Raw genomic sequence first — 26617 nt, 5'->3', positions numbered from 1 at the left:
GGCTGTTACGATGAAATTAATAATCGCAGTAAAATTTAATACTATGAAATTAATAATCCTAGTAAATTTTATTACTATTATTAATTTCATCGTTTTTATTATTCCCAAATCGCTAAAAATGAGATCTTCGAATGAATTTGTTTCAGATGAGCATTTCTCGATTCTATATGCCATTAGTCTCATATTAGCATTCAAAATTCTCAATGGCGCAATTTGCGCATTATTCTTTTGTATTTATCCAGTTTTAAAACCTTACATTCGAAATGAATTATATTCGGTACAATGTGATACCAGAAAATAACTCATTTTTCTTTATTTCAAAAGGGGATTCAAGAATTTTGGAATTTAAAATACTTAATGATGAAACGAGGTCACTTGAACATGCTAGGGCTAATTCTTCAAGATTAAGATACAATTTTGTCTTTTAGAGCTGCTTATAGGCCAAGCCTCAGCTCCAATTTATATATAATAATAATAATAATATCAATATTGTGTGTCTTATTTTGAGTTGATCTTGGGTTATTGGCGTTAATATTTCTGATAAGCCTACATAGTATATACTAAAGTCATAGTTTTGTCTATTTTAATTTAATTAAATTTTAATTAATTTTTAATTGTCTATTTGACATTTTAAAGAACTATAAAGGATGGATCATATATAAATGTTTAAGTTTGTGCGCCGATTCATTAAACAAGAAAATAAGGATAATTTGTCATATAATTTTTTTCTTGTATTCCTATTTCCTATTAAGAGGGAACACCACCACGTGTTTGCTCGATTCAAAATTAAATTATAAATTATTCTGTTTACAAATCATCGATTTTTTTGAGGTATTCACAAAATTTCGTTAAACAATAATCTACATTAAAGAAAGTAAATATTTTCAATTTGCGAATGAAAAAAAATAATTAAATTTTGGTAACTTTTCGTTTTGCACAAAAAAATTGATGACATGTAGACTTTGTAGAAAGCACTGATATAATTTCAAAATATTCGGGAAAAAACCTACCAAAAATCATTACGAAAGAGGTAAAACTATAATTTCTAGAAATTCATCTACTTATTTGCTTCGAAAAAAGAAAGAAATTGAAGAAGCACTGCCCCAAACGTTGCCTATCAAATGACAGTTTAAATCTTTAGACAATAAATATATTCAGAAACAACCCTGAAATCAAATTTCACCATAAAATAAAAAATGAACAGGGTGAATAATTAAATCAATAAAGTTAGACTGATACACGAAAAACCACGTGTTGGTAATCCCTCTTAAGAACCGATAATAGCATAAGGACGAAATTTGAAAAACTCATAACCAAATGTTTTCAATCCTCCACTGTTCTTATTGAGGGGGTTGAAATCTCCAAACCCTTCCAACCTTTGCTTCATAACTATTGTTCTGATACTTCTATCTGAACAATGGTGGTACCAGTGTAAAGCTCATTTACTTGTGAATTTTTTAGTTATTCTTCTATATGAACTAAAGCTCTTTTTTTTCTTTGGATATTCGTTCTCAAATTTATTTGTCATTATTTTCCTACATTCTTCTTGCCTTCAACAAAATGCTACGATTAAAAAAATTATTCAAAGTTTATTTTCGGAAACAGAATTGCACAAAAGTGTTTTCTTATGTATACATTGTGGTATATTGAAAAATAAAAAATTGGAATTTATATATTTCACCAACCAATAATAATAAGTGGCTTCGGTTATACTGAAGAAAGTTAAGGAAATTCAAATAGTAAACATCATTATATTCCAATTATTTGATAATATCGAAAGATGCAAATTTAAGAGTGTGGTTGGATCATTTTCCTTGTGCTTTGTTATCTGGAGTGTCCACATAAAATAATCCTTTGGCTTTTAGGTCAAGGTCACCCATAGAAACAAATTCTCCTCCCACCACTATATAACCCTGCCTGCATTGTTCCACAGTTGGACATTTCAGACCGATATACAATCCTGGATGTTCCATGGCTTGAATCAAATATGTGTGCGCACTTGTATGATCACAATACACTGAAAAAATCCATTATTATTATCTTATTGTGTTGTGAAGATTTGATAAATGAAGTGAGGTGGCTTTTTCTAGCTAGAGAGATGGCTCTGCACGCTGCGATATTCCCAGTATAAAGGCACCACTTGGAATATAATCCCAACCGTTCTACGGTTAAGCCTTTACGAATTCCATGAATTGGAGAACTATTAAAATATTTAACATGATAGAGAACAAATTTTAAAGAAAGACCTTCATTGATAGATAATGTAATTGATGGGATTGTGGACTAAGGTATCCAAATTCAGAGGCGGCAAAAGTTGTTCTGCAAATCCGCCACCTATACCTACCTTTATCTTGAATCTTAGTGACGTTCCTGCATATTTTCTGTGAAGACCCGCCATTGACAAAGAAATCTATGGTTCCGCAAGCATCTCTGTACCCCAAGAATTTATCAGTGTGCACAACAAAGACCACGTTCGCATCGTTGGGGTTCAACTTTTTAGATTCTGCTGTTTTCCTGAAAAAGGGTTGGGCTGGATCTAAAGCGATGATTCTTTCAATCTTCTTTCCTGTTATTTGCGCGTATGTTCTGCCTGCCCAACCACAGATCTGAGCCCCTAAGGAATGACCAATCAGAACGAACCTTGATGAAGATACTTTGTATTGCACTTCGAGGGTGTATATCATCTCTGCAATTCTTCTACCTAGAGGGACGAACAGAAAATATAGAACAGATGTTTTCAGAGGGTTGGCAAAAACACCTAAAACTGTATATACCTATGTGAAGGGTGTTTTTTTTTAGAGCTATAGAACTTCAAATTGCAATAAAACAACGATGGATTATTCGATTGACATGATTTATCCGCAAGATAATCTTGTGGCATTACATTTTAAATATGATTTCTGGCATATGACCGCCACGGCTGGCTCAGATGTAGTCCAATCTGGACGTCCAATTTTCGATGACTTTTTCCAACATTTGTGGCCGTATATCGGCAATAACACGGTGAATGTTGTCTTCTAAATGGTCAAGGGTTTGTGGCTTATCCGCATAGACCAATGACTTTACATATCCCCACAGAAAGTAGTCTAGTCTCAATCACAAGATCTTGGAGGCTAATTCACAGGTCCAAAACATGAAATTAGGCGGTAACCAAACGTGTCTTTCAATAAATCGATTGTGGCACTAGCTGTGTGACATGTTGCGCCGTCTTGTTGGAACCACAGCTCCAGGACATCATGGTTGTTCAATTCAGGAATGAAAGTTAGTAATCATGGCTCTATAGCGATCACCATTGACTGTAACGTTCTGGCCATCATCGTGTTTGAAGAAGTACGGACCAATGATTCCACCAGCCCATAAAGCGCACCAAACAGTCTGTTTTTCTGGATGTAACGGGGTTTCGACATACACTTGAGGATTGGCTTCACTCCAAATGCGGCAGTTTTGTTTGTTGACGTAGCCATTCAACCAGAAGTGCGCTTCATCGCTAAACAAAATAAAATGGACGTAGTGCGCGATACGTATTCCGCACAGAACCATTATTTTCGAAATAAAATTGCACCATTTGCAAGCGCATATCAGGCGTGAGTCTATTCATGATGAATTGCCAAACTAAACTGAGAATCAGTCACTTGACAACTGTTAAATCGGTCGCCATCTTGAACAGTAATGCCAACTTAAAGTTATATACCTCGAAAAAAAACACCCGTTATATTGACCTGCTGACTGTAGACCTTAGAAAAGGTAATTCTTCAAAAGTTATGAGACTTGTCAATCGATATCAAGTTATCATCATATTAACGTATATACAGTTTTGAGTCTACCAACTCAATGAAACTCACCGATATCTTCTGTGTACCTAGATGATGTAAGGTAGAATTCAGCGGCTAGAGATTCCCAGGAAACTTGTGCAACTAACGATTCCTCATATTTGTCCAATAGACTTTCAGTGAGCTTTTGATACCAAGTGTAGTTCCTCCCAGACATATAACCATGAATAATAAAGAAAATTTTTCCTCTGGTCAATGCCATATCAGCTAGGGTTAATTCAGATCTTGCACTCCTCCAAAATTTTCTACTGTATAGAAAAAAATCGATATCATTTTTCCCCACAGTCTTCTTCGGATTGAATAAAAACTCTTTGACTGCTTTGAAGCTCGTCGATATACTTGTGAATACATTACAATCGACCAATGCAAATGCAAGAAAAATAGGGCAGATTATGAGTAAAGTAACCCGCATTCTAGTAGTGGTGGAAATTCTGGTAATTTCAACATTACGAGTATATTCATTTGAAAATGTCGGAACGAATTGTTGTAAGCTCCATTCTTATTCTCTTAATGAGATATGTATGATTCGATAATTTTGAGTCATAAATGGTTCGAAATGTTACTTTCGAGCCAATTCTATCAAGGAACATGAGTAATTTCACGGATTGTAATCATCGTTCAGCGAATTATTGATTTTAGTCGCTATTTACTTTTCTAGAAAAGTAGATTGATTATCGACCTATTTAAATGATGAACGGAACAGATCAAAGCTAATAAATAAATAAGTAAATAAATAAATAATAAATAAGTGGATAGAGTTTCCCAATATCTGCAATTCTTTCTATAAATAATAAAAATAAATTTTTGGCATAGTGTCTCTTTCAATGGTACTTTTATCATATGGTGGTGAATAAAAGCTATTTATTTTGTAACAAAAATAGGGTCTCTCTTTCTATGCCATGGTGAATTAAAAGAACTGCTATTATATGGCTGATGGAAATACGGGAAGATAATGAAAGATAAAGACTGCTGCATAAAACAAAGATTTATCTTGGCTCTCTAGTCAAAAATTGCGTCATTGGCAAGAACATCGTAGTGTATTGTTGGCGACGCACATCTTGGATTCTAGCAACCAACAGTTTCTGCTTCGAAGTTTTTTTCAAGAAGAATGAAAGCTCAAAATTACCTTCTAATCAGGAGGTAATGATATATTATACTACGAGTGTATAATATGAGCTATTATTGCCAAGTGAAAATTGATTTTGTGGTGCAATACTGCACGTTCACTAGACCATATACGAGGCGTATATTTAAAGTGAGGTCTCCAAGGCATTGTATCGCCGCAAGTAGCGCTAGATGAAATCCGGCAACACTGTTGTATACGTTAGGCTCATACGTGGAGCTCATTAGGACGCTCAGTCTTGACATAGCAGTCATTTGCAATGGAAGTGCCGGTTGTCGTTCCCGCCAGGTGCGAGTTACGTTCAGTCATTAAGTTTTTGCAGTAAAAAAAAACTCCACCTATAGAAATTCATCGTCAATTGGAAGAAGTGTATGGTGAGAAATGTATTGACGTGAAAAACGTTCGAAAATGGTGTAGAGAATTTTCTGCTGACCGACTAAACGTTCATGACCGACTAAGTGTTCATGGTAACACCAGCAATATTGTCGAATGTGTGGGTGGAGCTTTATGATCCTCTCGGTTATTGCAAGGCTCTATTACATTCTTCTTTGAAAATATTAGGTTCAAAATTGAACATGTTAGTATAAAAAAATATCAATATTTAAAATAATTTAATGAAAAAAAAGACACGTTTACTTCAATCTCGCACAAAAAAGCTCCTAAAATGAATACAATAGAGCTAAAACATCGTGTTTCTTAATATTGCCTCCACAGCTGTCGATATCTATTTTCAAAATAGACTACAATTATTCAGATGAAATCTAAGTATAAAAATAAATGTCCCTCCAGCAAAACATCTCCTTCAAAAAGAATAATTTCAATCATCAGTATCATTTATTAGTTGTATCAATGTTTGATAAATGGTAGATCTACAGTGATTTTAATATAGTATGATCCTCTTTTAGAGGTTTCCCAGTCACCAATTGAAACTTTTTCATTGTTATCACATATGTGTTTCTGATAGTTTTCGAAACTGTCACATTTCATTGCCATGAAAGCCAGTGGACGTTTTAGTGATTCGATGAAGATATCACTACATCTTCTGTGGCTGCACCATACTGTAAACAAATGAATCAATTTTAAATTTTGTAGTTCCTATTGAAAATGGGAGTACCTTGGAGTTAAATTTGTAACGATAGTTATATTTTTTAAATAGAATGGACCACAGACAAAAATCCGAATTTTTAGTAAACGTCTGTTGAGACGTATAAATTCCAAAAATATTCTGCCACTCACTTGCATCTTTCTGTTCTTCCACAGTCGAATATTTTCTTCTACACCCCGGTTGATCAAAACCTCCATTTGGATAGAAATCAATTGTTCCACATCGCTTAGGATAGCCAAATCCAAAGATGTCACTATGTATGACTATAACAGCGTCTGCATCATTTTCATTTAGTCTTTTCGTACTTGGACGAAACCTGAAAATCGGGGCAGCTGGATCCAAGGCTATTATTCTAGGCAGCCTTGTTTTCGTACTTGCTTGGTAGTATTTCCCAATCATTCCTGCAATTTGGCCTCCTAGGGAATGGCCTATGATCACTATATTTTGAAGAGAGATTCTGTGGTTCTGCACGAGGAGTTCGATCAGAGAAGCAATGCATTTACCTGAAAAACTGGTAACTTAGTATTTCATATAGAATGACGGTACATTTAATGTGGTATGAAAAATGGATAAAACCAAATTTTGTTTATTGATGAAACAGTTATTTGATAAACATAAATATTGTGCAAGCAAAGAAATGGCTTGTCAAGTGTTGTTCAGACTTTGTTCCATCGACAGCATAGATTAAGAGATGTTATGCTAACTTTAAACGTGGTCAAAGAACCATCCGCTGATGCTGAATGTTCTGATCACTCGAATACGGCAGTTCCTTCAGAAATCATCAAAAAAGTCCAGCCATTTGATATTATGGCTTGAAAAAGATTAATTTAAATTACGTTAGGTTTGCGAATGGGTTGATGAAGGTGTACTCAATTCAGAAGAATAACATTAAAGTACTACTTTTCGCCCGGTCGTAGGTAAATTTATTTTTGATAAAGCTATATGGAACATGCTTCATCTGGCCTTCACATATTCGAATTCGACTCACCAACTCCCTCAGCAAAGTAAGCAGAAAATGGATATCTCTCTCCAGCTATTTCATCCCAATCTACCATAACTATTTGAGAGTCTGAATACTTCTCTAGTAGTACATCAGTAAGAGCATTATACCATGGACAAGAAGTCATATTTTTGGACCAACCATGAATAAGAAAGAAGATATTGCCATTAGATCTCACTATCTCTTTAGGATTGGAAGTATCCATTATCTCAGTTACATTTCTTTTTGAGGAAGTTGAGATGTAGAATCTAACATTTTGAGGTTCTACTTTTTTACCCATAAGTATTCCAACAGTTTTCACTGTAGAAAGAACCAAACTGTCTACTGCTCCGTGGATGTCTTCCACGATATCTGATGATCTTATGACTGGAAAAAATGAGAATAAAAATGAGGAAAGAATTTTGTTTCGGTTGGTCCTTTGATTTTTGCTATCTAAAACAAAATAGATTTTGGGTTTTGGACTTTAATGATAATCTTTGAGTATCATAGAATTGAATTGAGTTAAGATGGAAGGAAATAATAACCTACATATTCTGTGAAATGCCAGCTTAGTTATCAGAATTTTCTGAGATCAATATTTTTCTCACCATTTTTATGAATTTAAACCTGCCTCTGCTGTATATCACGAATTGATTCACAATCACAAGGAATTTTTTCAAGAAAAAGGGTGCTTTGAACGAACCTTTCAAGTAATAAAAGAAAAACAATGATGAAACAGTTCTTCCTAAATTCATTCTTGATGCAATTCCTACTTCAACTAAACTACGTTGACATATTTAAAACCATTTTTCTTTACCACTTGAGCATAATATCTGAAGTATTGTTCTTCAATGCTGAGAAACACCCACATCAATAATTTCATTACGATAGATAAAATAATTAGAATAAAGGTATACTGCGTGGTAATTGTTCATATATTTATTTCTATATTTGATGGATTTGGTCCTCAACTGATGGATATTGTGTTGAACATATCTTCATCATATGTCACTTTACAGATTGATTAATTGTTTTCCATAGTGATTGAATTTCGATGGGCGTATATTTTGGTATACTCGTTTGATTCTAGGAGGGGTATTCCATATGATTTTTTTTCCTAGGACCTATCGTTTGACCACTGCCACATAAAAATATTTGATGCAAATAACTTTTCATTATGACAAAAATGGTTGAAAGAAAGATTATCGAAATTTCTATCATTAAAGAAAACATCAAATATCGAGATAATTAATCAAACATTAAATTGTGACCTTCAGTAGATTCTACGTCGTGGAACTTTCAAATTGCCCACAGAGGAATGAGACTTGAATATCAAAATAATCTGCAACACTCCTTATACTCGAAAATCACGAGGGGAATCGAAGTTTTTCTGGAGCTTCGAGACGATTTCGAGGGGGGTCTTATTCTTGTCATTTTTGCTCTAGATGCTCCCGTTTAGGCTGTGATTTTGTATGGCTACATACCTTTTTTTGATTCTTAGCGGAAGGGCTATACGTATATATTCTTACTTATAATATGCAGGTAAGTAATGAAAGGAATAAGATGAAATGAAATTAATCAATTATTAGTATAATTTTTTTTTATTATCGTAAAATTTCAGTAACAGGCAAGTGTACACTTTCCAATGTTATTTTTGACCTGAAGCTATATTTTCTTTGCAGCTGAACATAAAAAATTCCATAACGTCATATCGAAAAATTAAATAAGTTAGTAGATTTGATCATTTCAATTCAATTCCGATCAAGATATGAATCTGGTTATAATTCAGATTTTACAATTCCAGAGAGTCTTCTTCGCTTGATGTAGATTTCTTGATGTAAGGTGCTTTTCCAGAGGTTTCGACAAAGAACAAACCAGTTTTGTTGGTTTGCCAATCACCCATTGAAACTTTTTCATTTCCATCACATTTATGGTGTTTGTAATCTTCATGGTTTTTACATTCGGTTGCTATGAAACCATCAGGATGCTTGAGTGTTTCTACGAAGAGATAATGGGCTCTTCTATGGCTGCACCATACTGAAAAATATTTTCAATTATTACTTAAGTACCAATTTCATTTTTTTGATTGATTAAAAATGTCAATTTCCGAAAATGGCCCATTTGGCTTTTTTTTTAAACTCACACAGAAAGGACTATTTTCAATTCGCATTATTAGTTCCTCAGAAAAGTCAACTGAAAAGTAAAAATAAAAGGCAGAAATGCAGATTTATGGAACGCATTATTTTCAGAGACGACACTTGTTCGTAACGGGTTGTCCAATTTAAAATGGATATAGCATGGCAACACTGTATATTGACTTTTTGACATTTCTTATGTCGTTTGTGTTCAGTAGGTTATGTCATTTAATCATGAAAAGATACACGCTTCAATAACGTTTAAAAGATTTTAAATTATTTCATCAAAATAAGTGATCATTTGCGAATACTGAGAGGAAGTTTAAATGATGAAGCTGATTTTTTAGTGAATGGTTATGTGAATGAACATTATAGTTAATTCGAAGTGATGAAAATTCACAGAAAACTGTTGAGGCACCATAAGAGTCAGATATTCTAACTTTATGTTGTACAATTCAGGCTGGCCGAATGATCGGACAAATTTATTTGAATAAACTGGTGGAAAATATAGAACGATACATAACAATGTTAAATGTATTTTCCTTCTGTTGTTGAGACTAATCTGGCGGATATGTGGTTTCAACAAGATGGTGCCATCTGTCACACAGCTACCTTAATAATCGAATTATTGAAATCAAAATTTTGTGATGAAATCGTCTTAAAAATGGTTCAGTAAGTTATAATCCCAGGTCTTGTGATTTATTTCTTTGGGGATATGTTAAGTCACAAGTTTATGCTGATAATTCAAGAAAAACTGCGCAATCATCGACATTGAATGTGGAATAAGGACTAATTTGTGTAAAAAAGAGATGAAAAATTGGGTTGACAGAACATAACATCATTTGAATGATTTTATTTTGAAAATATGAATCAATATGATGATCAAATTAATGTCTATAGTTCATTGATCTATGAGCATTCCATTAAATAGGACAATATTCTTGATACTATCCAATGACCTATTATTTAAATGTTAATGTGACACAGAAATTCAAAAAAAAAATTATATAAAATGTTGAGTGCTTCCCATAAATTGTGAAAAGTTCCCCCTAATAAGTTAATTATGGTGAAAGATTGACAGCTGAATTCTAAATATGTACTCAGTAGTGGTCATTAAGATTCCTCAGGTATTTTCTTTATCACAAATATACATATATTATTGAGTTCAGTAGGTAATACAGAAATAATTATCTACCTTATTGCATTTTTTTCCATTCAATATCGCCAGAGTGAATTTACTCGAAATTAAAATTAAAACCGAGTAGTTTACACAAATTGTAAAGTGCAATTTGTATTTTAAACTGAGTCATAGAGAGTATCTAAATACGAAATTAGTTCCTGGTATCGAAATATTGCTAATTGTATTTGGCAACTTGGATCCTTTTAAAATGCATAGTTGCATTTCATAGAAGATAAAGCGGAGAACAATACTTCGTTGGTCACAGCACTAAATAATTTGTCGTCCATCAACTGAAATATTCATTATGAGTAATAATTTGCTAAGAATTAATATATGGTTCGAGATGTAAGGAGTTTTTATTTTTTTTCCATCCAAAATTCAAGCATTTTTCGTTGAAACAAACTAGTTATAGAAAGAGGAATATACGGAAATATTCGATATTTCAATGACAAGAGATCCAAACGAGTCGAGATTTATCATAAAAACAATCGCTATATTTTTTATGTCGATTGATGCGTCACAACTATAAAAATTAAGGAAGAATATAGGTATGTTGCAACAGTACCTACCCAGTTGAAATTTTGATTTAGATTCAAACCAAATTTGTTTTTCTCCTATGAAAGACATATGGTATACACAAAAACCACACGATAGAAATCGTGATAAAGTTACAAATAAAAGGAGTCAGAATATTAATAGGAAATAGATGCCCTTTAAACCTTAAGAAACCAATACGTGGTTTTTCCCGTATAAGTCGAACTTTGGCACCCATTCATTTCCTCTGTTTTATACGGTGTATGAAGATCTACATTCACATCTTCTTTTTTTTGTCGAAACAGATCAGTAGAATGCAACACTGTACGACACTTTCTTTCACGAAATTATAATTTCAACTCCTTTGTAATGATTTTTCTCTATTTCAGTATCGTTCATTATAGTTTTAAAAGCAGTGCTGTAATGAACTCATTACAGCATTGTTTTCAGTTATAGTTTTCGTTTTGTGGTTGTCTACACAGACGTCAGACTTCAAATTCTATCAAAATTCAACACACATTAATTATTGTCAATATAATATAATTTGTATTTAGTGAAATGATTTGCGACATTATTCGCAATTTCTCTTAATTATGTTGGTGTTAAATCGATTTCGTCAGATATAATTCACAAATTCAATGCGTAATTATAAATTATTTCGAAATTCAAAACGTACGATCCAAATTGAAATTCCGTAATCAGTCACACCAACTGCCAACAAGCTACAATACAAATGTCACTAGGATATATGATCTGAATTTTTCATTGAATTTCGACAATATTTCACAAAACTAGACTGAAATAGAGAAAATATCGTCTAATACTCGTTGCAGAAGGCAACACTCATGCGTTCCAAAACTCGCTCCTTCGTCGCTCGTTTTCGAATTTCGCTTTCGTGTTGGAATAGGAGCCCATTCTGCAACTTGTTTCAGAAAACACTATTGCTAGGTTTTTTCATGAATTAGTGCTTCGTACAAAGTACATATTATAAATAAAAACGAAAAGTTACCAAAAAAAATTTTTTTCAATCTCGATTTGAAAAATATTAACTTTCTCCTATGTAAATTTTGGCTTGAGGAAATTATGTGAAAGCCCCATAAAAATCGGTGATTTGTAAGAGGAAATTTCTCTAATTTCGGTTTGAACTGAGTAACCACGTTTTGGTGTTCCCTCTTAAGAATGGCAGGTTAGGTTTAGTGGGTAAACACTTTAGTGGGTCCCACACTTATCTACCTGTCAAGTAGTTCATGCATGAGTATTCCCCCTGCTTTAATAGTATATTCTAAAACAAGTTGCAGAATGGGCTCCTATTCCAACACGAATGCGAAATTCGAAAACGAGCGACGAAGGAGCGAGTTTTGGAACGCATGAGTGTTGGAATTGCCTTCTGCAACGAGTATTAGACGATATTTTCTCTATTTCAGTCAAGTTTTGCGAAATATTGTCGAAATTCAATGAAAAATTCAGATTATATATCCTAGTGACTTTTGTATTGTATCTTGGCAGTTGGTGTGACTGTTACGAAAATTGGCAGATTACGGAATTTAAATATGAATCGTATGTTTCGAATTTGGACATAATTTACAATTACACATTAAATTCGTGAATTATGTCTGACGAAATCGATTGAACACTACCAGAATTATGAGAATTTGCGAATATGTCTATATCTCTCTCTATATCCCCAAATTATATTATATTGACAATTATTGACGTTTGTTGAAATTTGATAGGATTGGAAGTCAGCATAGACAACCACAAAACGAAAAATATATCTGAAAACGATGCTGTAATGAGTTCATTACAGCACTGTTTTTTAGAACTGTAATGAACTCATTACGATACAGAAATAGAGAAAAGAATTTATCATTTATATCAGAGAATTTCCGCGTCGTGTTACAATCTACTACCTAGAAACTTCTGTATTAAGTAGTTCACCACATCACCACTGTACTAAGCAAAAAGTAAGGTGAAAAATCAGTGCCGGAAAATTCCTATTGAGTCGATCTCCTAATAATTTTTAGAACCACTACCATTTATTAATATTTTTGCAATAAAATTCGCATATATAGATACTCACATGGCTCCGCCAACTTATCGAACGACAAATCTTCTGTCATATTGAACTTCAAGCACCCAGGCTGATCTTCGCCATTATTTGGATAAAAGTCAATGGTTCCACAACGTGAGGGAAAACCAAATTTGTTTCTATCGCTGTGAACAACAAAAACAACGTCAGCGTCGTTTTTGTTCAGTGTCCTAGTTTCTGGGCGTACTTCAAAGAGTGGTCCAGCAGGATCTAGCGCTATTATTCTTGGGAGTTTCTCGTTCGTCGCCTTGCGGTACTCCTTACCAGTCCATCCTACTACCTGGCCACCCAGAGAATGGCCTATCAGGACTATTTTCTTTAAGGCGACGTCGAACTCTTTGACCAGTCTTTGGATGACATTTGCAATGATCCTACCTGAAGAAAAGCATTATATTACAACCATAATGTGTTTATGCTGTTGGGAAAATTATTTGAGTAGTTATATTTTTGTATGGTGTTATTTCGGAATAATTGAATAGTATTTTTTTGATTCAGTGTTTATTTCAGTTTATTTTTCATTGATTCATTTTTTATTTATCATTGGTAGTTCCAGATAAGATTGATGAATAGGTATCCACCCCAAAAACCATAAATCTACTACATTTTTCATTTCAATCACATTACGATGTTTCATGAAACTCAACTTACTTTGAATATATTTATGTACACTATTAATGCTCTTGAATACTCTAATACTCATAAATTTTCATATATAGGTGATGAATCATGATGATGTGAAGGAATTCTCGATAAACAAAAATATTTATTCAACAATATGAATGACATAAATTCTATAGAATATAAATTCCATAGATACTTCATTTAGATTTGAATATTTTGTATAGCTGTTTGCTTATGATTTACGGTCAACTAGGATCGCTACAAAGACTTAATTAATAAATCTAAGCTTTTGTATAAAACATCGAGACGAGAAAAATTTCAGAGTTGAGAAATTGTGTTAAGTCTCATTGAAAATTATAGGAAAAAATGTGTAACTAACGAGCGTTCATTAAAATTCGTGGTCAAGAGTGCTGTGGAGAAATTCGATTTGATTCTCTGTGAAAACGAGTAGCGCTTAGCTTGTACCATATCACTAACCTTTGTTCGCATATAACTTGGAATCTGGGAAGAATATGGTTCAAGCTAAGCGCTACTTACACTCACTGAAAATCAACTTGAATTTCTCCACAGCACTCTTGACCACAAATTTTAATGAACGCTCGTTATAATATTCCCTAAGTCTATATGAATAATTTGAGTTATCAATTTCTTTAACTGATTGCAGTGAAATACAAACAACAATAACACTTTTGGATAATATGTTTGTTGATAATCATTGTCAAAACACAAACAGTGTTACCAGGTTACCAAGCGTTAATTTGAAGGATATTTACTCTTGAAAATCTTTATTCGATGAATATCAATTATGAGAATTAACCTCAAACATATGCGTACCCTCTTTCAATACTTATAACTGGGTGCAGTTTAAACAATAATTGAAGATATTCAAACAAATAAACAGGATTTTTTCGTCTATTTTTGACAGAGGAAGAAACATTAGCTGGATGGAATACAGTCGGTTAAAGCCACTCAAACAGACCAAAAAGTCAAACATCAACTGGCAAGGTTATGGCATCCGTATTTTGGGACCTGCATGATATATTGTTCATTGACATCTTGACCCAGGTAAAATCATCAACAATGAATATTACATAACGTTATTGGAGCAATTGAGAGCAGCAATGATGAAAAAAGGTTCTCAAATGCAGAAGAACAAATTATTTTTCACCAAGACAATATTTCTAGTCGCAAATCTATAACGACCATGACCAAATTGAACTTATAGCTCTTCAAACTGCTGGACTATCCAGCTCAATCTCAATCTGGCCTCAAGTCATTAGGGGCTTTTTAAAAACCTCAAAGGAATGCTTCGGGGAAAATATTGCTCTAATGAAGAAGAGATTGACGAGGTTGAAGCCTATTCCAAAGGCAAAAACGAATAATGTTGCAGAAAATGTAGAAATTGAAATGTTTGAGGTGCAAATATAGTAGAATTTTGTAACTCTGTTTCAGTGTTAACAAATCGGTTTGTAATGATTGGTGAAATCAATTAAGAAATCCTACTAGCAGAATCTACATAGGTTGAAAAATTAACCACATGACGAGATAGACTGGTTTTGCTCTTTTTGGGGCTCATCACAATCTCAAGAGAGCAAAACCTATTGCTTTCCAGTTTACCTGTTGGTAACTTTCAGATTAGATTTTGTTATTTACGAGGTAATTTATCATTACTGCCGTTTTATCATTAAAGTAAGAATTTTCATTCTTCATAACTATGAAATTCTTGAATAATCTATAACAGCGTAAACATTCTAGATGATTACACTAGGATAACTTGAACTTTTCATTTGTATATATTGCAGAGCATATTTGCCATATCTAGATATGAGTTTGGTTGAAATGATGCACTCTACGATAAAATTTGCATTCAGAAATCCTGAATAACTACTTGGAAAATTCTCACTTACCAACTTTTTCCACATGGATGGCAGCAGAAGCATAATTATCACCAGCTGGTTTACCCCAATCTACCTGCACAATATGAGCGTCAGGGTACTTCTTCAGAAGCAATTGGGAAAGTGGCTTATACCATGGACAGGCGGTCCTATTCTGCGACCAACCGTGAACGAAAAAGAATATATTCCCCTCAGTTTCTGCAACCTTACTAGGATCGAATGGATCGACCTTTTTAATCACATCAGGGCCGTTTTTGGAAGTTAGAAGGAAATATTTAACGTCGCTTATGTTTACAGGTTTTCCTATAATTTCAGTTCCAGCCTTGATTGCACCTTTCACAACATCGTCCACTCCTTTGTGGACCTGTTCTGCAGCATCATCGAGGGAGGCTGATAGGACCACTGGAAATGAAAATGTTGTTTGATTAATCTCTAATGGGTTCTTCGTTTGATTCCACGGAAATCGTTTCGAGCCTTCTTTAAATTTCATAGCCTACTCACGTATCGACGATCTGTCTATCAGACCAGTCGATTTGCAAATCGTCAGTTCTACCTAGATTACTCACGCTGTGGCGATATTCAGATGCAGACCTGCAGTACGCTAAATGTGAGGAAAAAATCCAATCGACAGTCCTGATATTTACAACTTTCTGAATTCTATACATACACACATCGTCAAAAGTCTTATTTCTGAAGGAATAATCGATCTATGTTATGGGAATGACATGAATATTTTCCTCTTTTTCAACTGCAATATATTTGATAGTAAATCTTTGTTTGTTCCTCCTTGCTATATGCAGGATTAGACGAAAGAGGAACAATGGGAAAAATTCTTAACATATCGATTTTATTTTCGATCAATTATAGTTATTTCACAACTGAATCTAAAGTCAAGAAGTTTTTTGTATTTTTGTAACGTTTTTCAATAGAATACAATCAGTATAAATCCGCGGGAGATGATTCCCCAATATAAGGGGCCTGTAGCGATCCTGGTACACCTGAGGATTCGAAAAATCATCACTTGGAGAATCGGTCCTAGTTGAATAAACCCTCCCGATTTTGGAGCAGATTTGGTACCATTTACTTGAATATTGAAGGGATTTCTGAGAACAGGAGTGATTTATTTTGTCGACAACTCCGTGAAAGAGGATTTTTAGCAGGTTATGTATTGATATATTGCGTATTGAGTTCTGTTTGTTCTCTGGCTTATAATGTTGGAAAATCATTAGTTAGTTTTTGGCCTATAAATTTCGATTTGATTCTTTCTTATCCTTCAATTTATTGTCGAGATTTCAATTGTCATCATTCAATGTTGTATATGATGGAAATTATAACATTTATTGCTCCTTTCTGGTTCTCTAAATCTCTAAAAATATCCACAAAATCTACAACTCGAGACTATTCAAAATCTGAAAGTTTAAAAAAAAAGGAGCAAATTTACCATAGAGATTTGTATTCATTACATAAATATACAAAGAAATAATAATGAAATATTTCATCTTTTATTTATATCTGATAATGAATACATCATCCATAAAACTTCATACTCTATTATTAAATTGTGGGCTTCAAAACAAAAATTAATTCAGCAGTATGTTTGAATATTGAATTTTCAGCCTTGAAATTTGATTTCTGAGCTAAGATAAATAAATCAATTGAATTTTGAATATTATACAATTGACATTAGGTTTGTACCATTATACATTTCCATAATTGTATATTGTATGTCGAATTAATTTTCAGTATTTTACCTTTTACATCATCAAATTGTAATTTTCGTTCAGTAAAAATGAAAAAAATCAAAAATGAAATTTTTATGGTAATGTACTTCACAAGCTACCGATTATTGGAAACCGTTATTTAATTTTTCTAAAATCCAATGTCAATTTTTTCTTGTAAATCACGGGAATAAGGTAAATATCATACAGAATATGATCCTGAAATGATTCAAATACAAACATTCTTTTTTCCATTACACTCGACATTGGCATGGACAAAAACATTCGATTTTTAAATCTAATTTTTATTAATAAGAAATATAAAATAAGAGAAATTAGAGAGATTCCTCAAATCCAAAAGAGTCCTAAAATTACTCACCATATTCAGTTGTGATAAAGCAAAGTATAGAAAACGAAGCCAGCAAGTTCATATTTTCAGGAGTTATTGACGAACTCGAAAAAACAACTGTTGATATTTAAATTATGTCATTATCAATATCGTTAGAGTAAAGTAATTACCAAGAATAAAGTGATGATAAAGAACATATTTGGTCGAATTCATAATGGCTATGTGACATTGATTTGTTATGAATTTAGGATAAGGAATATTTGGAACTGAATAATTCATAATCATCATTTGTTCTATTTCAATTCAGATTGGTTCACGATATTTCATGAGAAAAATTTGATATTGAGAAATTTTTACTCTGCTCACTCGGTCTCAATTGTTGCTGAGAAGTAGACATTGTTTTGGTTTAAAGTGAGATAAAAATTATCTATATCCCGTGCTTTCTTGATATGATTTCTTGGAAATTTTCTTGAATTCTTGGTAGGAGACAGGAGTAATAGAACCATTTTCTTCATAGATCCTATCTTGATGTGATTTTCTGTTATTTCCTTGGTGTTGCCTATCATTCGAACTATTGTTTTCTTCTCCTCTAGAATGTTTGTGATCAAACTTGTTGGATGAACCATCACTCGAGTATCTGTGATCATTCTGGTGTATTCTTCCATTTTCTGAATTTGAACTCCGTGAGTATTGTTTTTCTTCGTATGTGTGGCCTCTATCTTCATCATCTTGTCTTGTATTCGAATCTCTCAAAGTTTCTCTATTTCTTTCGTGACTTTCACTTTTTTGTATTTCACCATGATTGTCTTGTTCGTTACTTCTCAAAAGCTGTAAACAACCTTCATTTATACCATTTTTTGAATGTTGTAGATATCGCTCATGTTTTTTGACTTCTTCGATTCTAATGAAAGGAGCTTCGGCTGTTGTGTTGAAATAATATGATCCTGCAGAAGAAGCTTCAAGGTCACCAAGAGAAACTGCTATATTCTCGCATTTATTCTCCTTGAATTTATCGTAGCTTTCACATTTCTTAGCTAGGAAGAGACAGGGTGACTTAACTGCCTCCAAGAAGAGATTGTAACCCCTTTGGTGGTCGCACCAAACTAGAAAATTATAATTATGAAAGTGATGCTTTGCTAATGCTGTTACTTACTCACTTGGTTCAGCTAAGGTTGACACATCGTCCAAATCTACCCTGAAACAACCTGGCTGATCAGAACCACCGTTAGGGAAGATGTCTATGGTACCACAGCTGCTTCCAAAGCCTAGTTTTCCTCCGTCGCTGTGAAGGACCATAACAACCTCAGCATCATGTTTGTTCAGTCTCTTCTCCTCAGGTCTACTCAGAAACAAAGGTCCAGCAGGATCTAAGGCTATGATTCTAGGCAGGGTTGAATTGGTAAGCTTGCGAAACCTTTTGCCTACCCAACCAGATATTTGTCCACCCAATGAGTGTCCTATAACGACGATGTTTTTGCGAGGGACATTATAGTCCACAACAAGTTTTTTTATAACGTCTCCTATGATATTTCCTGAAAAGAACAAATAGTATTTATTTATATCATCCTTTGAAAATACGATCTTGACAGTAATTACATGTATCAACAGTTTATTAAAAGAAAAATGGGATGAACATCTGAGAATTCTTTCAATGTGTTTTATCCCGAGTCTCTATGAGCATCTATGAGACCTCTCTGAAGCTTTGAGCTTGACTTATCAGAATATGCTAGGACGTTTTAATTTCTTAACGTGGATAATGTCGAAATAATTAGTTTGCCTTTGAATTTCCTTATGAAACACTTGTGATGAGTATTCACATTGTGCACAGTTCAATTTACGAAATCAATTGAGACGAAATGGCTCATAAATTAGAGCTAAAAACATATTTATAATTTAGCCGAGCAGATACCTAAAGCTCAAATAGGAAGACTTAATGAAAATCAAAATGTTTCGCGGAAAACGATATATCGTGCAATAACAGAATTTAGGAAGTTTTATAAAGACTAAATCTTCAGAAATGTGGAAGACTCTAGACACTTAACTGGATATAGAGGTATTTTCAAGGCCAAGTGTAGTGGTATAATTAGTTCTGAATGTTCTGATGGCTGCTCGATAGACCTTAAGGTTGCAATACACTATCAATAGGCTTGCCATTTCTGGATATTTGGAAATTATATATCGAGTTTGCAGAATATGGAAATTCTACTAGCCGACAGGCCCATATAGCACATAAAGTATTTAGAAAATTATTGACTGTGACAATGCCATGAAGCAATTCCCAATATTTCAGCTCAGCTGTAAATGCCTTAAGACACATGTCACTTCTATGAAAAAGAGACAAACATTTGCTATGCGAATGTAGAGCTGTTCACCCGAAAAGGCTGCAACACCTTGGTTCTTGGTTTTTGAAGTCGAAACAATTGATGACAATCTATCACCTTTCTGGGGCTACAGAAAGGTGATAAAGTTCATTGAGACACTATTGCCTGAGTAGTAAATAGCGCAGGGCTAAACAATAAATCTTGAGATCAAGGTGCATGCGAGATCTTTAGCCCCTCCTCTAATCTAATCTAATCTAAAAGCCTATTTGTACAGAACAGAGAAACTTCCAAGAATCTTTTCCAGGTATATTCCTCCAGACTAGTTCTCTTATATTGAACTCCCATAGCTAAATTTTTGCATTGTAGTGTCATTTCTAATATAACAGAAGGATTCAAGACGTTCATGTCCAGCATATATGAGCCTTGATGCCCTTTTTGCAATTACATTAGCTTGTTCGTAGCAAACTCACTTTGTTGCATATAGTGCTTCAGTTGCTCTTTGCTAGAACGAGAGATGGCGTCGAAGTCTACGCAATTCTCGAAAGAACAGAACTGCTCGGATCATAAACTTAACCCTTCTGCCTCTGCAGTGAAGTCAAAACGCTATGTTATAAAGAGAGGGAAAATGCAGAATGAATTGCATATAGCATATCACTCATTGTTAAATTTTAATGACTGTCTTCACTTACCTACACTCTCAGTTCCAAAAGCAGCCAAAGCATAGATATTATCTGCTGCTTTTCCCCAATCTAGCTGTACAACATGTGCTTCTGGATGCTTCTTCAAGAGATATTCAGTCAAAGGTCTGTACCATGGTGTCTTCTGCCTATTTTGCGTCCATCCATGAATCAAGAAGTATACCTTTCCATTTCTTGTCGCCAGTTCAGCAGGATTCAGGGGATCAACAGTGTGGTTTGGATAACCGTGATCTTTGGAGGTATGAAGAAAAAAGTGTACGTCTTTTATATCGACTGGAGTGCCGACTACTTCTGTGACTGTGTTGACAGTTCCCTTTACGGCTTCATACGCACCCTTGTGGAGGGTTTTTGCAATTGCAGAAGGTGATAGATCCAGAGAATTTGCATCTGCGGTTAAAGATATAACTGAATGAAAGGATTTCAAGATTTTTTTGAATCTTAAAGGTACCAGTGAACATAGAGATATAATTATATAATCTGATAGGAATTTGGTAATCAGGTTGTTTCGATGTAGATATGTATTTGAAGTTTCGCTGTAGTTCAAGAAACGTCTTAGTGTCCTCAGTGATTAGAGTGGAGCGTCCACTTTCTTTATAGGTCCCCCTAGATATCAACAAATATTCTCCCGAAATTTGAATGCAGAATTTTTTTTTATGATTTGGTGCCAATAAACAATGCAAATATGTATTGTTCTCCAAACCAATCGATTCGCCACAAAGTCTTTTTTTCGACTTTTGAGTAAAAAATGATCTCAAATGATTCAGTTCGTCCGGTCAGCCTTATAAACGATAAATATCGAACAGAAGTACCTAGAAACTTGAAATTTTCAGGGTTGTTTCTCTTTTCGAAAAGAATGGTTGATTTTTTCATCATATCAATGAATCAATGTCTTCAATTTCATATTCAAATGATAATAAATTTTCGAGAAATGAATTTTTTCAGTTTTTTCTTCAAAAATTCTTGTAACCTATTTTTGAATCAGCGAAGATGAATACTGTATACAGCAATTGATTTTTCTCTACAGAATTTTATGCAATAACCTCCTAGAGATTTTTGTATCCACACATTCCTAAACGAAAACTTGATTTGGTTTTAAGATGAAAGTTTGAAGGTTCATTAGAAATTTTGTGAGAAAATTATATGGATAGGAATTTGAGTACTCAAGTACTCCGTCAGTTCTTATTTCATTTTTCGTATATTAAATTTGAGTGTCTTGAGAATTAAAAATATTATAAAATGAATTTTAATTTGCGTCTAAAAAGATAAAATACATAAGCATCGGAAAGATATCCAATTCATATTTTCATATCTCTTCACGTCAAGACTCGATAATAATCTTACTTGTATTACATAATAAACTGAAGGTATAATGAGAGAAGAAAAATGAACAATCAAATACTCACAATTAATTCCTAAGGCGAATAACACAAAAATGCTTAGCTCAACATTCATTTTGTCCATTAGTGTATTCAAGTGAAGAACGCACTCAACAAGCTTTGATGTAATATTGAAATAACGCTAATAGCGCTCATTATAATGCTAATATAGCGGAATTCAATAAATTTGATCGTGCTCTTCAAACTTCTTACGGAAGGACGTAAACAAGAACTAGTTTGTATGCTCACGGTCAAGCTATGTATTTTCACCTTTACAAAACAGTGGAATTTTGTGGAATATTTAATTACCAAAAATGTACAGAAATGAAGATCATTAGGAAGATGTTGACGATATGATATTCATAATAATTGACACTTTTGCGCGCTTGTATCGACGCAATGGTTGAAGGATTATCTTGAATAATTGGGGATTCACTAATGAACAACTTCGGTTGTCTCAATATTTCGAAAATGGTACAATTAGGTTGAAATTCAGTTGGAAAATTAACAAAATTGACTGCATAATTCCGATGAGTTCAGTGTGCCACTGCCAAGTAATGAAAAAATTATTATAAAATTTTATGTCAATACCTCAAGAAAATTACTGAGATATGCATTTTTTTATGGTATTCTTCATCGGAGGTAATTATGATAATGCGAGATTTTCAATCAATTACCTATTTCATTTTACGTGTCAATAACACTAAAATTAGTACCTAATCTTGAAATTGAAAATTTTGTATAGTGCAAAAACTAGTCAAAACTAGTAAGAGATGCATAAAAATTTATATCCTCTCATCGATATTTTATATTTGAGTCAGAGAAAGACCTTTAGAAAATTTTTGGAAAAATGGAAAATTGCTTTTGTTTCGATTCATCAAAGATTACGTACACTCCATTTTAAATGGATTTCTATATTTTGAATATCCAAATATTGATGTGTGACTTCATAATTCCTACAGGATTTCTTTCACAATTGAAAGACTCTTCTTGTTTTTCTATTTCAACTTAATACGAATATATTTTCTATACCTTTTTTTTTATACACTACACGTTTGTCACTGACACTAATGAATAAGCTGATTTTATTTCCACAGTAGGTATTATAAATCTGACAAATCTTGTGATAGTAGAAAAAGAGATATTAACGACTATTCATCACCCTTTAATAATTCCTAATGGAATATTAAATGGCAGGAGGATGCAAAACGAGTATAACACTCATATCTAAATTTAATCTCAAATAAGAAAACTCACTATTTATGAATCATATATTTATTATACTGGAATATTCTGTCTTACATATTGCATAAATTATTTCACAATATTAATGTCATCATGGACACAGGAAAAGAAAACATGGAAGACAATGGTCAGGATAAAAATAAAGTATTACACGTGTTCTCTACAACCTTTCTCATATTCCTTCAACATCCTCCTAGCTACTGAAAGAAGAAAAATACCATAATTCATTCTTCAGTGAAACATCACATTCAACTTCATTTTTGAATTCTAACATCTATTTGACCATCTCCGCCAAACAGGTCATAAAACAAGGAGTCATGAAGAGATGATTTAGAAAAAGGAGCATAGGACTTAGTCTCCAGGTAAAAAACACCTATTTCAGTCAGCTCTAAATCTCCCATTGCCACCATATTTCCCGAACATTCCTGCTGACCAACCTCCGTCAAACCTGCACATTTCTTTGCTGCAAAAGATCCAACGTTGTCCACACTCTCGACAAAGTACTGGTATGCTCTCTCATGGTCACAATTCACAGAATTCAAGAATTTTCCAACGTTTCGTAACGATAATAATCTCTTCCTCTGTCCATTGTCATTGATGCTGACTCCATCGACATGTGGACACCCTGGTTGGTCTTTGCCCCCATTTGGATAAAAGTCTATGGTTCCACAGGGTTGGGTTACGCCGATCTTACCGCCATCTGTGTGTACCACATGAACTACTGTAGCGTCTTCAGGGTTCAGTCTTTTGTATTCTGGTCGGAGGCTGAAAAGGACTCCTGCAGGGTCTAGAGCTACGATTCTGGGCAGTTTGGTTCCTGTGAGCTGTTTGAAGTGTTTGCCTGTAAATCCGCATACTTGGGAACCCAAAGAGAACCCTATGAGCACTATATTTTGGGTGGGGACGTTGTGGTCTCTGTTCATTCTCTTTATGAGCTCTGCGACGTGTTTTCCTAGAAATAAGAGAATGTTAGAGAATAAAATTAAAAGCCAGCATATGGAACTATCAAAGAATGTATTGGGTTTTCCATTTGACATATACAATTTAAAATGGTTATAATACCAACACTGTATATTATTGTTTGACAATTTTTATGCCATTTAAGTAGGTTATGCCATTCAACAATATTTAGAAACTTCTGAGATATTGATAGAGTTTATTAATGTAATATTCCGAATAAACTCTCTTATTATTATTATTATTATTGTTCTATGGAAATTGGTAGATATCCATTTGTGGATACTCAGCAACAGCAATTCAAGTGCGACATTATTCAAGGTACAAAAGTACCAGTGTGAAAAAGAGATGCACGCACACAAAGGAATATTGATTTGGTAGCAGCAAGTATTAAATAAAATCCAAATTCATCGGTTCTTTGATTTTTGAGGGTGCAGTTGGTGCACGAATTAACTGAAAGCTTTCGACTTCACTTCCATGCCATTCTATTTCTTCAAATAATTAAATGATCGTCCCTCTCAGTTTGGAAAGTTCTGGAAAACTCTGAACTAAAGCTTCAGAACAATTTACTCGAATAAAAATTGAAAAGGAATACTAATTTCACAATTAATAAAAAACATCAGACTCACCAACACTCTCTGTGTTGAAAACAGCTAATGCATACTCCCCACTAGCTGGACCTCTCCAGTCCACATGGACCACCGCACAGCCTGGATATCTTCTCAGCAAACTCCTGGTCAAATTTCTCATCCAAGGGCTGTTGGTACTCTGTTGCCTGCCGTGGATTAAGAAGAATATTTTCTGAAAGTTGCTTCCTAAGCTGACTGGATATAAAGGATTCACGATGAGAGGCTCTTCTGGGTTGAGGTTGGTGTAAAGGAAAAATTTTATGTCGTTGAGGTCGACAGGTCTACCAGTTACTTCTTGGAGGGTGGACAAGGTACCTCCTATTGCTGAGTCTGCTACGCCCACTACTTTAGATGAAACATCACTGACAGTGGATAGTAAGTCGCCAAGAATCCCTGAAAATAGGAAAATTTGGTTTATTTTCATCAGTATCTCTTTTGTATCTAATTTTGGCGCTTGTATTATATGTAATTTTCGAATTTTTACCCAAAAGTTTTGTTTTTATTGCAGTCATGTGTATTGAAACCAAAATATATGAAACTGCAAAATACTTATAACCAAAATAAAAATCATTTTGATTAACTGGAGGTCACAATATCAAAATTATTGATAGATTATTAATATTTCACAAGTAGTTAATATTTTCGTAAGTAGAATCCACTGAAATAATAAAAAATATAGGTTCTAATTTGAAAATCTTGAGTTTTGATGAATTTGATTTGTCCAAGTTCATAATCTTCTTATAAACACCCTGTACATTTTTCGTCCAAACCGCGAACAGGTTTAAAATACTAAGTATTTGCAGAAACGAGAATGGAAAAGGTTTTTTCGATATTTGCCGAAATATTAAAAAAATGTGAGTCCTCGTTGCCACAATTTTTTTCATAAGAATCCCATTAACTCATGAAACTTTGAGTTTTCACCAAGGTATAGCATATTGCTGAAATTGTCATCAAAAAAAGCTATCTAATGATGCAATGATTCACTAGGTGTTATATTTGAAATAAGGAAGTAGTAGTCTGTTTCCGGTATAACCGGAAGTTTTAGAGATCTAAAAATCTTTTATGGAGAAAGATCATGCATTGTCTCAAAACCCAACATGCAAATTTTCAGCGCAAAATTATGATAAGTTTTCCATAAACGTCTAATAGGCCATCGCGGTGAATAACAATTTCAAACTTAGTGCAAAATTTCGTCTTGATAGCGTCATCAAAATCATAGAAAATTCGAGCAGAATATGGAAAAAATGCCAATGGCACATGCATTAACAGGTGCCTGTTAATCTGCTAGTATCTACTACTATTGATAGTATTGTAAGAAGAAGCATAAACAAATACATAGTTCGAAAATCTATTTGCATCCTTTTATCTTTTGAAATAAGAAATTCCGTGTTACTTGTGGATACGTACCTGCAGATGATTCTTGGCAATAAAATGCAATCACAAACACCCACAGCAACTTCATTTTGGACACTGACATCTGAAGCTCTTCGAAGTGACGAATATATCAATCACTAAAACTAATGATCGGCATCTTTATGCAATCTCATTCGAGTAGATTGACTACAATTTCTATAAAACAAGTTCGTTAAGGTAATCTATCAACTTTCAAGAGATTTACTGACCATTCGAAGGTAATTCGAAAACGGATATCAGGAAATCATCAAATATTACATTTGAATGTTCATTGATTTAAAACAATAAACATTTTGAATTGTTATTGAAAATGTATTTTGAACTGCTGCCTTTAATGGTTTGATAGCCAAATTGCAAATTGAATCACCTGGAGACTAAAGGCATTGTACAAGTTGGCGCGAAAAATTGTGATATTTTTAT

The 26617-nt window shown here is 33.7% G+C and overlaps 5 protein-coding genes across 5 annotated transcripts; all 5 read right to left on the bottom strand.

Annotated features, from left to right (window-relative positions):
- Positions 1–1569: 1569 nt before the first annotated feature.
- LOC123686664 (phospholipase A1-like) lies at positions 1570–4327 on the bottom strand. Its single transcript, XM_045626877.1, has 3 exons — positions 3843–4327; positions 2345–2701; positions 1570–2017 (listed from the first exon to the last, which is right to left on the bottom strand). The coding sequence occupies exons 1-3, from the start codon at positions 4240–4242 to the stop codon at positions 1806–1808; spliced, it is 969 nt and encodes a 322-aa protein (XP_045482833.1). The 5' UTR covers positions 4243–4327; the 3' UTR covers positions 1570–1805.
- A 1472-nt stretch (positions 4328–5799) lies between these two features.
- Positions 5800–7952, bottom strand: LOC123674069 (phospholipase A1-like). The gene is made up of 4 exons (XM_045608919.1): positions 7741–7952; positions 7047–7424; positions 6190–6561; positions 5800–6011 (listed from the first exon to the last, which is right to left on the bottom strand). Exons 1-4 carry the CDS (start codon positions 7790–7792, stop codon positions 5800–5802), a joined length of 1014 nt encoding a protein of 337 aa, XP_045464875.1. The 5' UTR covers positions 7793–7952.
- An 862-nt stretch (positions 7953–8814) lies between these two features.
- LOC123686329 (phospholipase A1-like) lies at positions 8815–17790 on the bottom strand. Its single transcript, XM_045626388.1, has 4 exons — positions 17589–17790; positions 15504–15893; positions 12967–13350; positions 8815–9074 (listed from the first exon to the last, which is right to left on the bottom strand). The coding sequence occupies exons 1-4, from the start codon at positions 17638–17640 to the stop codon at positions 8830–8832; spliced, it is 1071 nt and encodes a 356-aa protein (XP_045482344.1). The 5' UTR covers positions 17641–17790; the 3' UTR covers positions 8815–8829.
- Positions 17791–17832: 42 nt separating this feature from the next.
- Positions 17833–22466, bottom strand: LOC123686320 (phospholipase A1-like). The gene is made up of 4 exons (XM_045626379.1): positions 21981–22466; positions 20569–20964; positions 18716–19090; positions 17833–18661 (listed from the first exon to the last, which is right to left on the bottom strand). Exons 1-4 carry the CDS (start codon positions 22036–22038, stop codon positions 17982–17984), a joined length of 1509 nt encoding a protein of 502 aa, XP_045482335.1. The 5' UTR covers positions 22039–22466; the 3' UTR covers positions 17833–17981.
- A 742-nt stretch (positions 22467–23208) lies between these two features.
- Positions 23209–26366, bottom strand: LOC123681332 (phospholipase A1-like). The gene is made up of 3 exons (XM_045619677.1): positions 26192–26366; positions 24785–25177; positions 23209–24150 (listed from the first exon to the last, which is right to left on the bottom strand). The coding sequence occupies exons 1-3, from the start codon at positions 26259–26261 to the stop codon at positions 23453–23455; spliced, it is 1161 nt and encodes a 386-aa protein (XP_045475633.1). The 5' UTR covers positions 26262–26366; the 3' UTR covers positions 23209–23452.
- Positions 26367–26617: the final 251 nt, after the last annotated feature.

The sequence above is a fragment of the Harmonia axyridis genome, chromosome 1 (assembly GCF_914767665.1).
Source record: "Harmonia axyridis chromosome 1, icHarAxyr1.1, whole genome shotgun sequence".
Classification (NCBI taxonomy): Eukaryota; Metazoa; Arthropoda; class Insecta; order Coleoptera; family Coccinellidae; genus Harmonia; species Harmonia axyridis.
The sequence above is the reverse complement of the archived record's forward strand: the minus strand, read 5'-3'. Positions and strand labels throughout refer to the sequence as shown.

Bases quoted from the DNA above. Each gene is read 5' to 3' on its own strand.
- LOC123674069 (XM_045608919.1), bottom strand. From the start codon at position 7,792: ATGAATTTAGGAAGAACTGTTTCATCATTGTTTTTCTTTTATTACTTG. The intron at 7,425-7,740 runs GTTCGTTCAAAG...CATTTTTTCCAG, and splicing joins TTTCTTTTATTACTTGAAAG to TCATAAGATCATCAGATATC. The intron at 6,562-7,046 runs GTGAGTCGAATT...CCAGTTTTTCAG, and splicing joins TTACTTTGCTGAGGGAGTTG to GTAAATGCATTGCTTCTCTG.
- LOC123681332 (XM_045619677.1), bottom strand. From the start codon at position 26,261: ATGTCAGTGTCCAAAATGAAGTTGCTGTGGGTGTTTGTGATTGCATTT. The intron at 25,178-26,191 runs GTACGTATCCAC...TCCTATTTTCAG, and splicing joins TTGCCAAGAATCATCTGCAG to GGATTCTTGGCGACTTACTA. The intron at 24,151-24,784 runs GTGAGTCTGATG...TCTTATTTCTAG, and splicing joins TTTCAACACAGAGAGTGTTG to GAAAACACGTCGCAGAGCTC.
- LOC123686664 (XM_045626877.1), bottom strand. From the start codon at position 4,242: ATGCGGGTTACTTTACTCATAATCTGCCCTATTTTTCTTGCATTTGCA. The intron at 2,702-3,842 runs GTGAGTTTCATT...TCGTCCCTCTAG, and splicing joins TAGGTACACAGAAGATATCG to GTAGAAGAATTGCAGAGATG. The intron at 2,018-2,344 runs GTAGGTATAGGT...GGATTTTTTCAG, and splicing joins CACTAAGATTCAAGATAAAG to TGTATTGTGATCATACAAGT.
- LOC123686320 (XM_045626379.1), bottom strand. From the start codon at position 22,038: ATGGACAAAATGAATGTTGAGCTAAGCATTTTTGTGTTATTCGCCTTA. The intron at 20,965-21,980 runs GTGAGTATTTGA...CTTTAACCGCAG, and splicing joins ATTCGCCTTAGGAATTAATT to ATGCAAATTCTCTGGATCTA. The intron at 19,091-20,568 runs GTAAGTGAAGAC...TGTTCTTTTCAG, and splicing joins TTTTGGAACTGAGAGTGTAG to GAAATATCATAGGAGACGTT.
- LOC123686329 (XM_045626388.1), bottom strand. From the start codon at position 17,640: ATGAACTTGCTGGCTTCGTTTTCTATACTTTGCTTTATCACAACTGAA. The intron at 15,894-17,588 runs GTGAGTAATTTT...TTTCATTTCCAG, and splicing joins CTTTATCACAACTGAATATG to TGGTCCTATCAGCCTCCCTC. The intron at 9,075-12,966 runs GTGAGTATCTAT...AATATTTTTCAG, and splicing joins CGATAAGTTGGCGGAGCCAT to TATGGTGCAGCCATAGAAGA.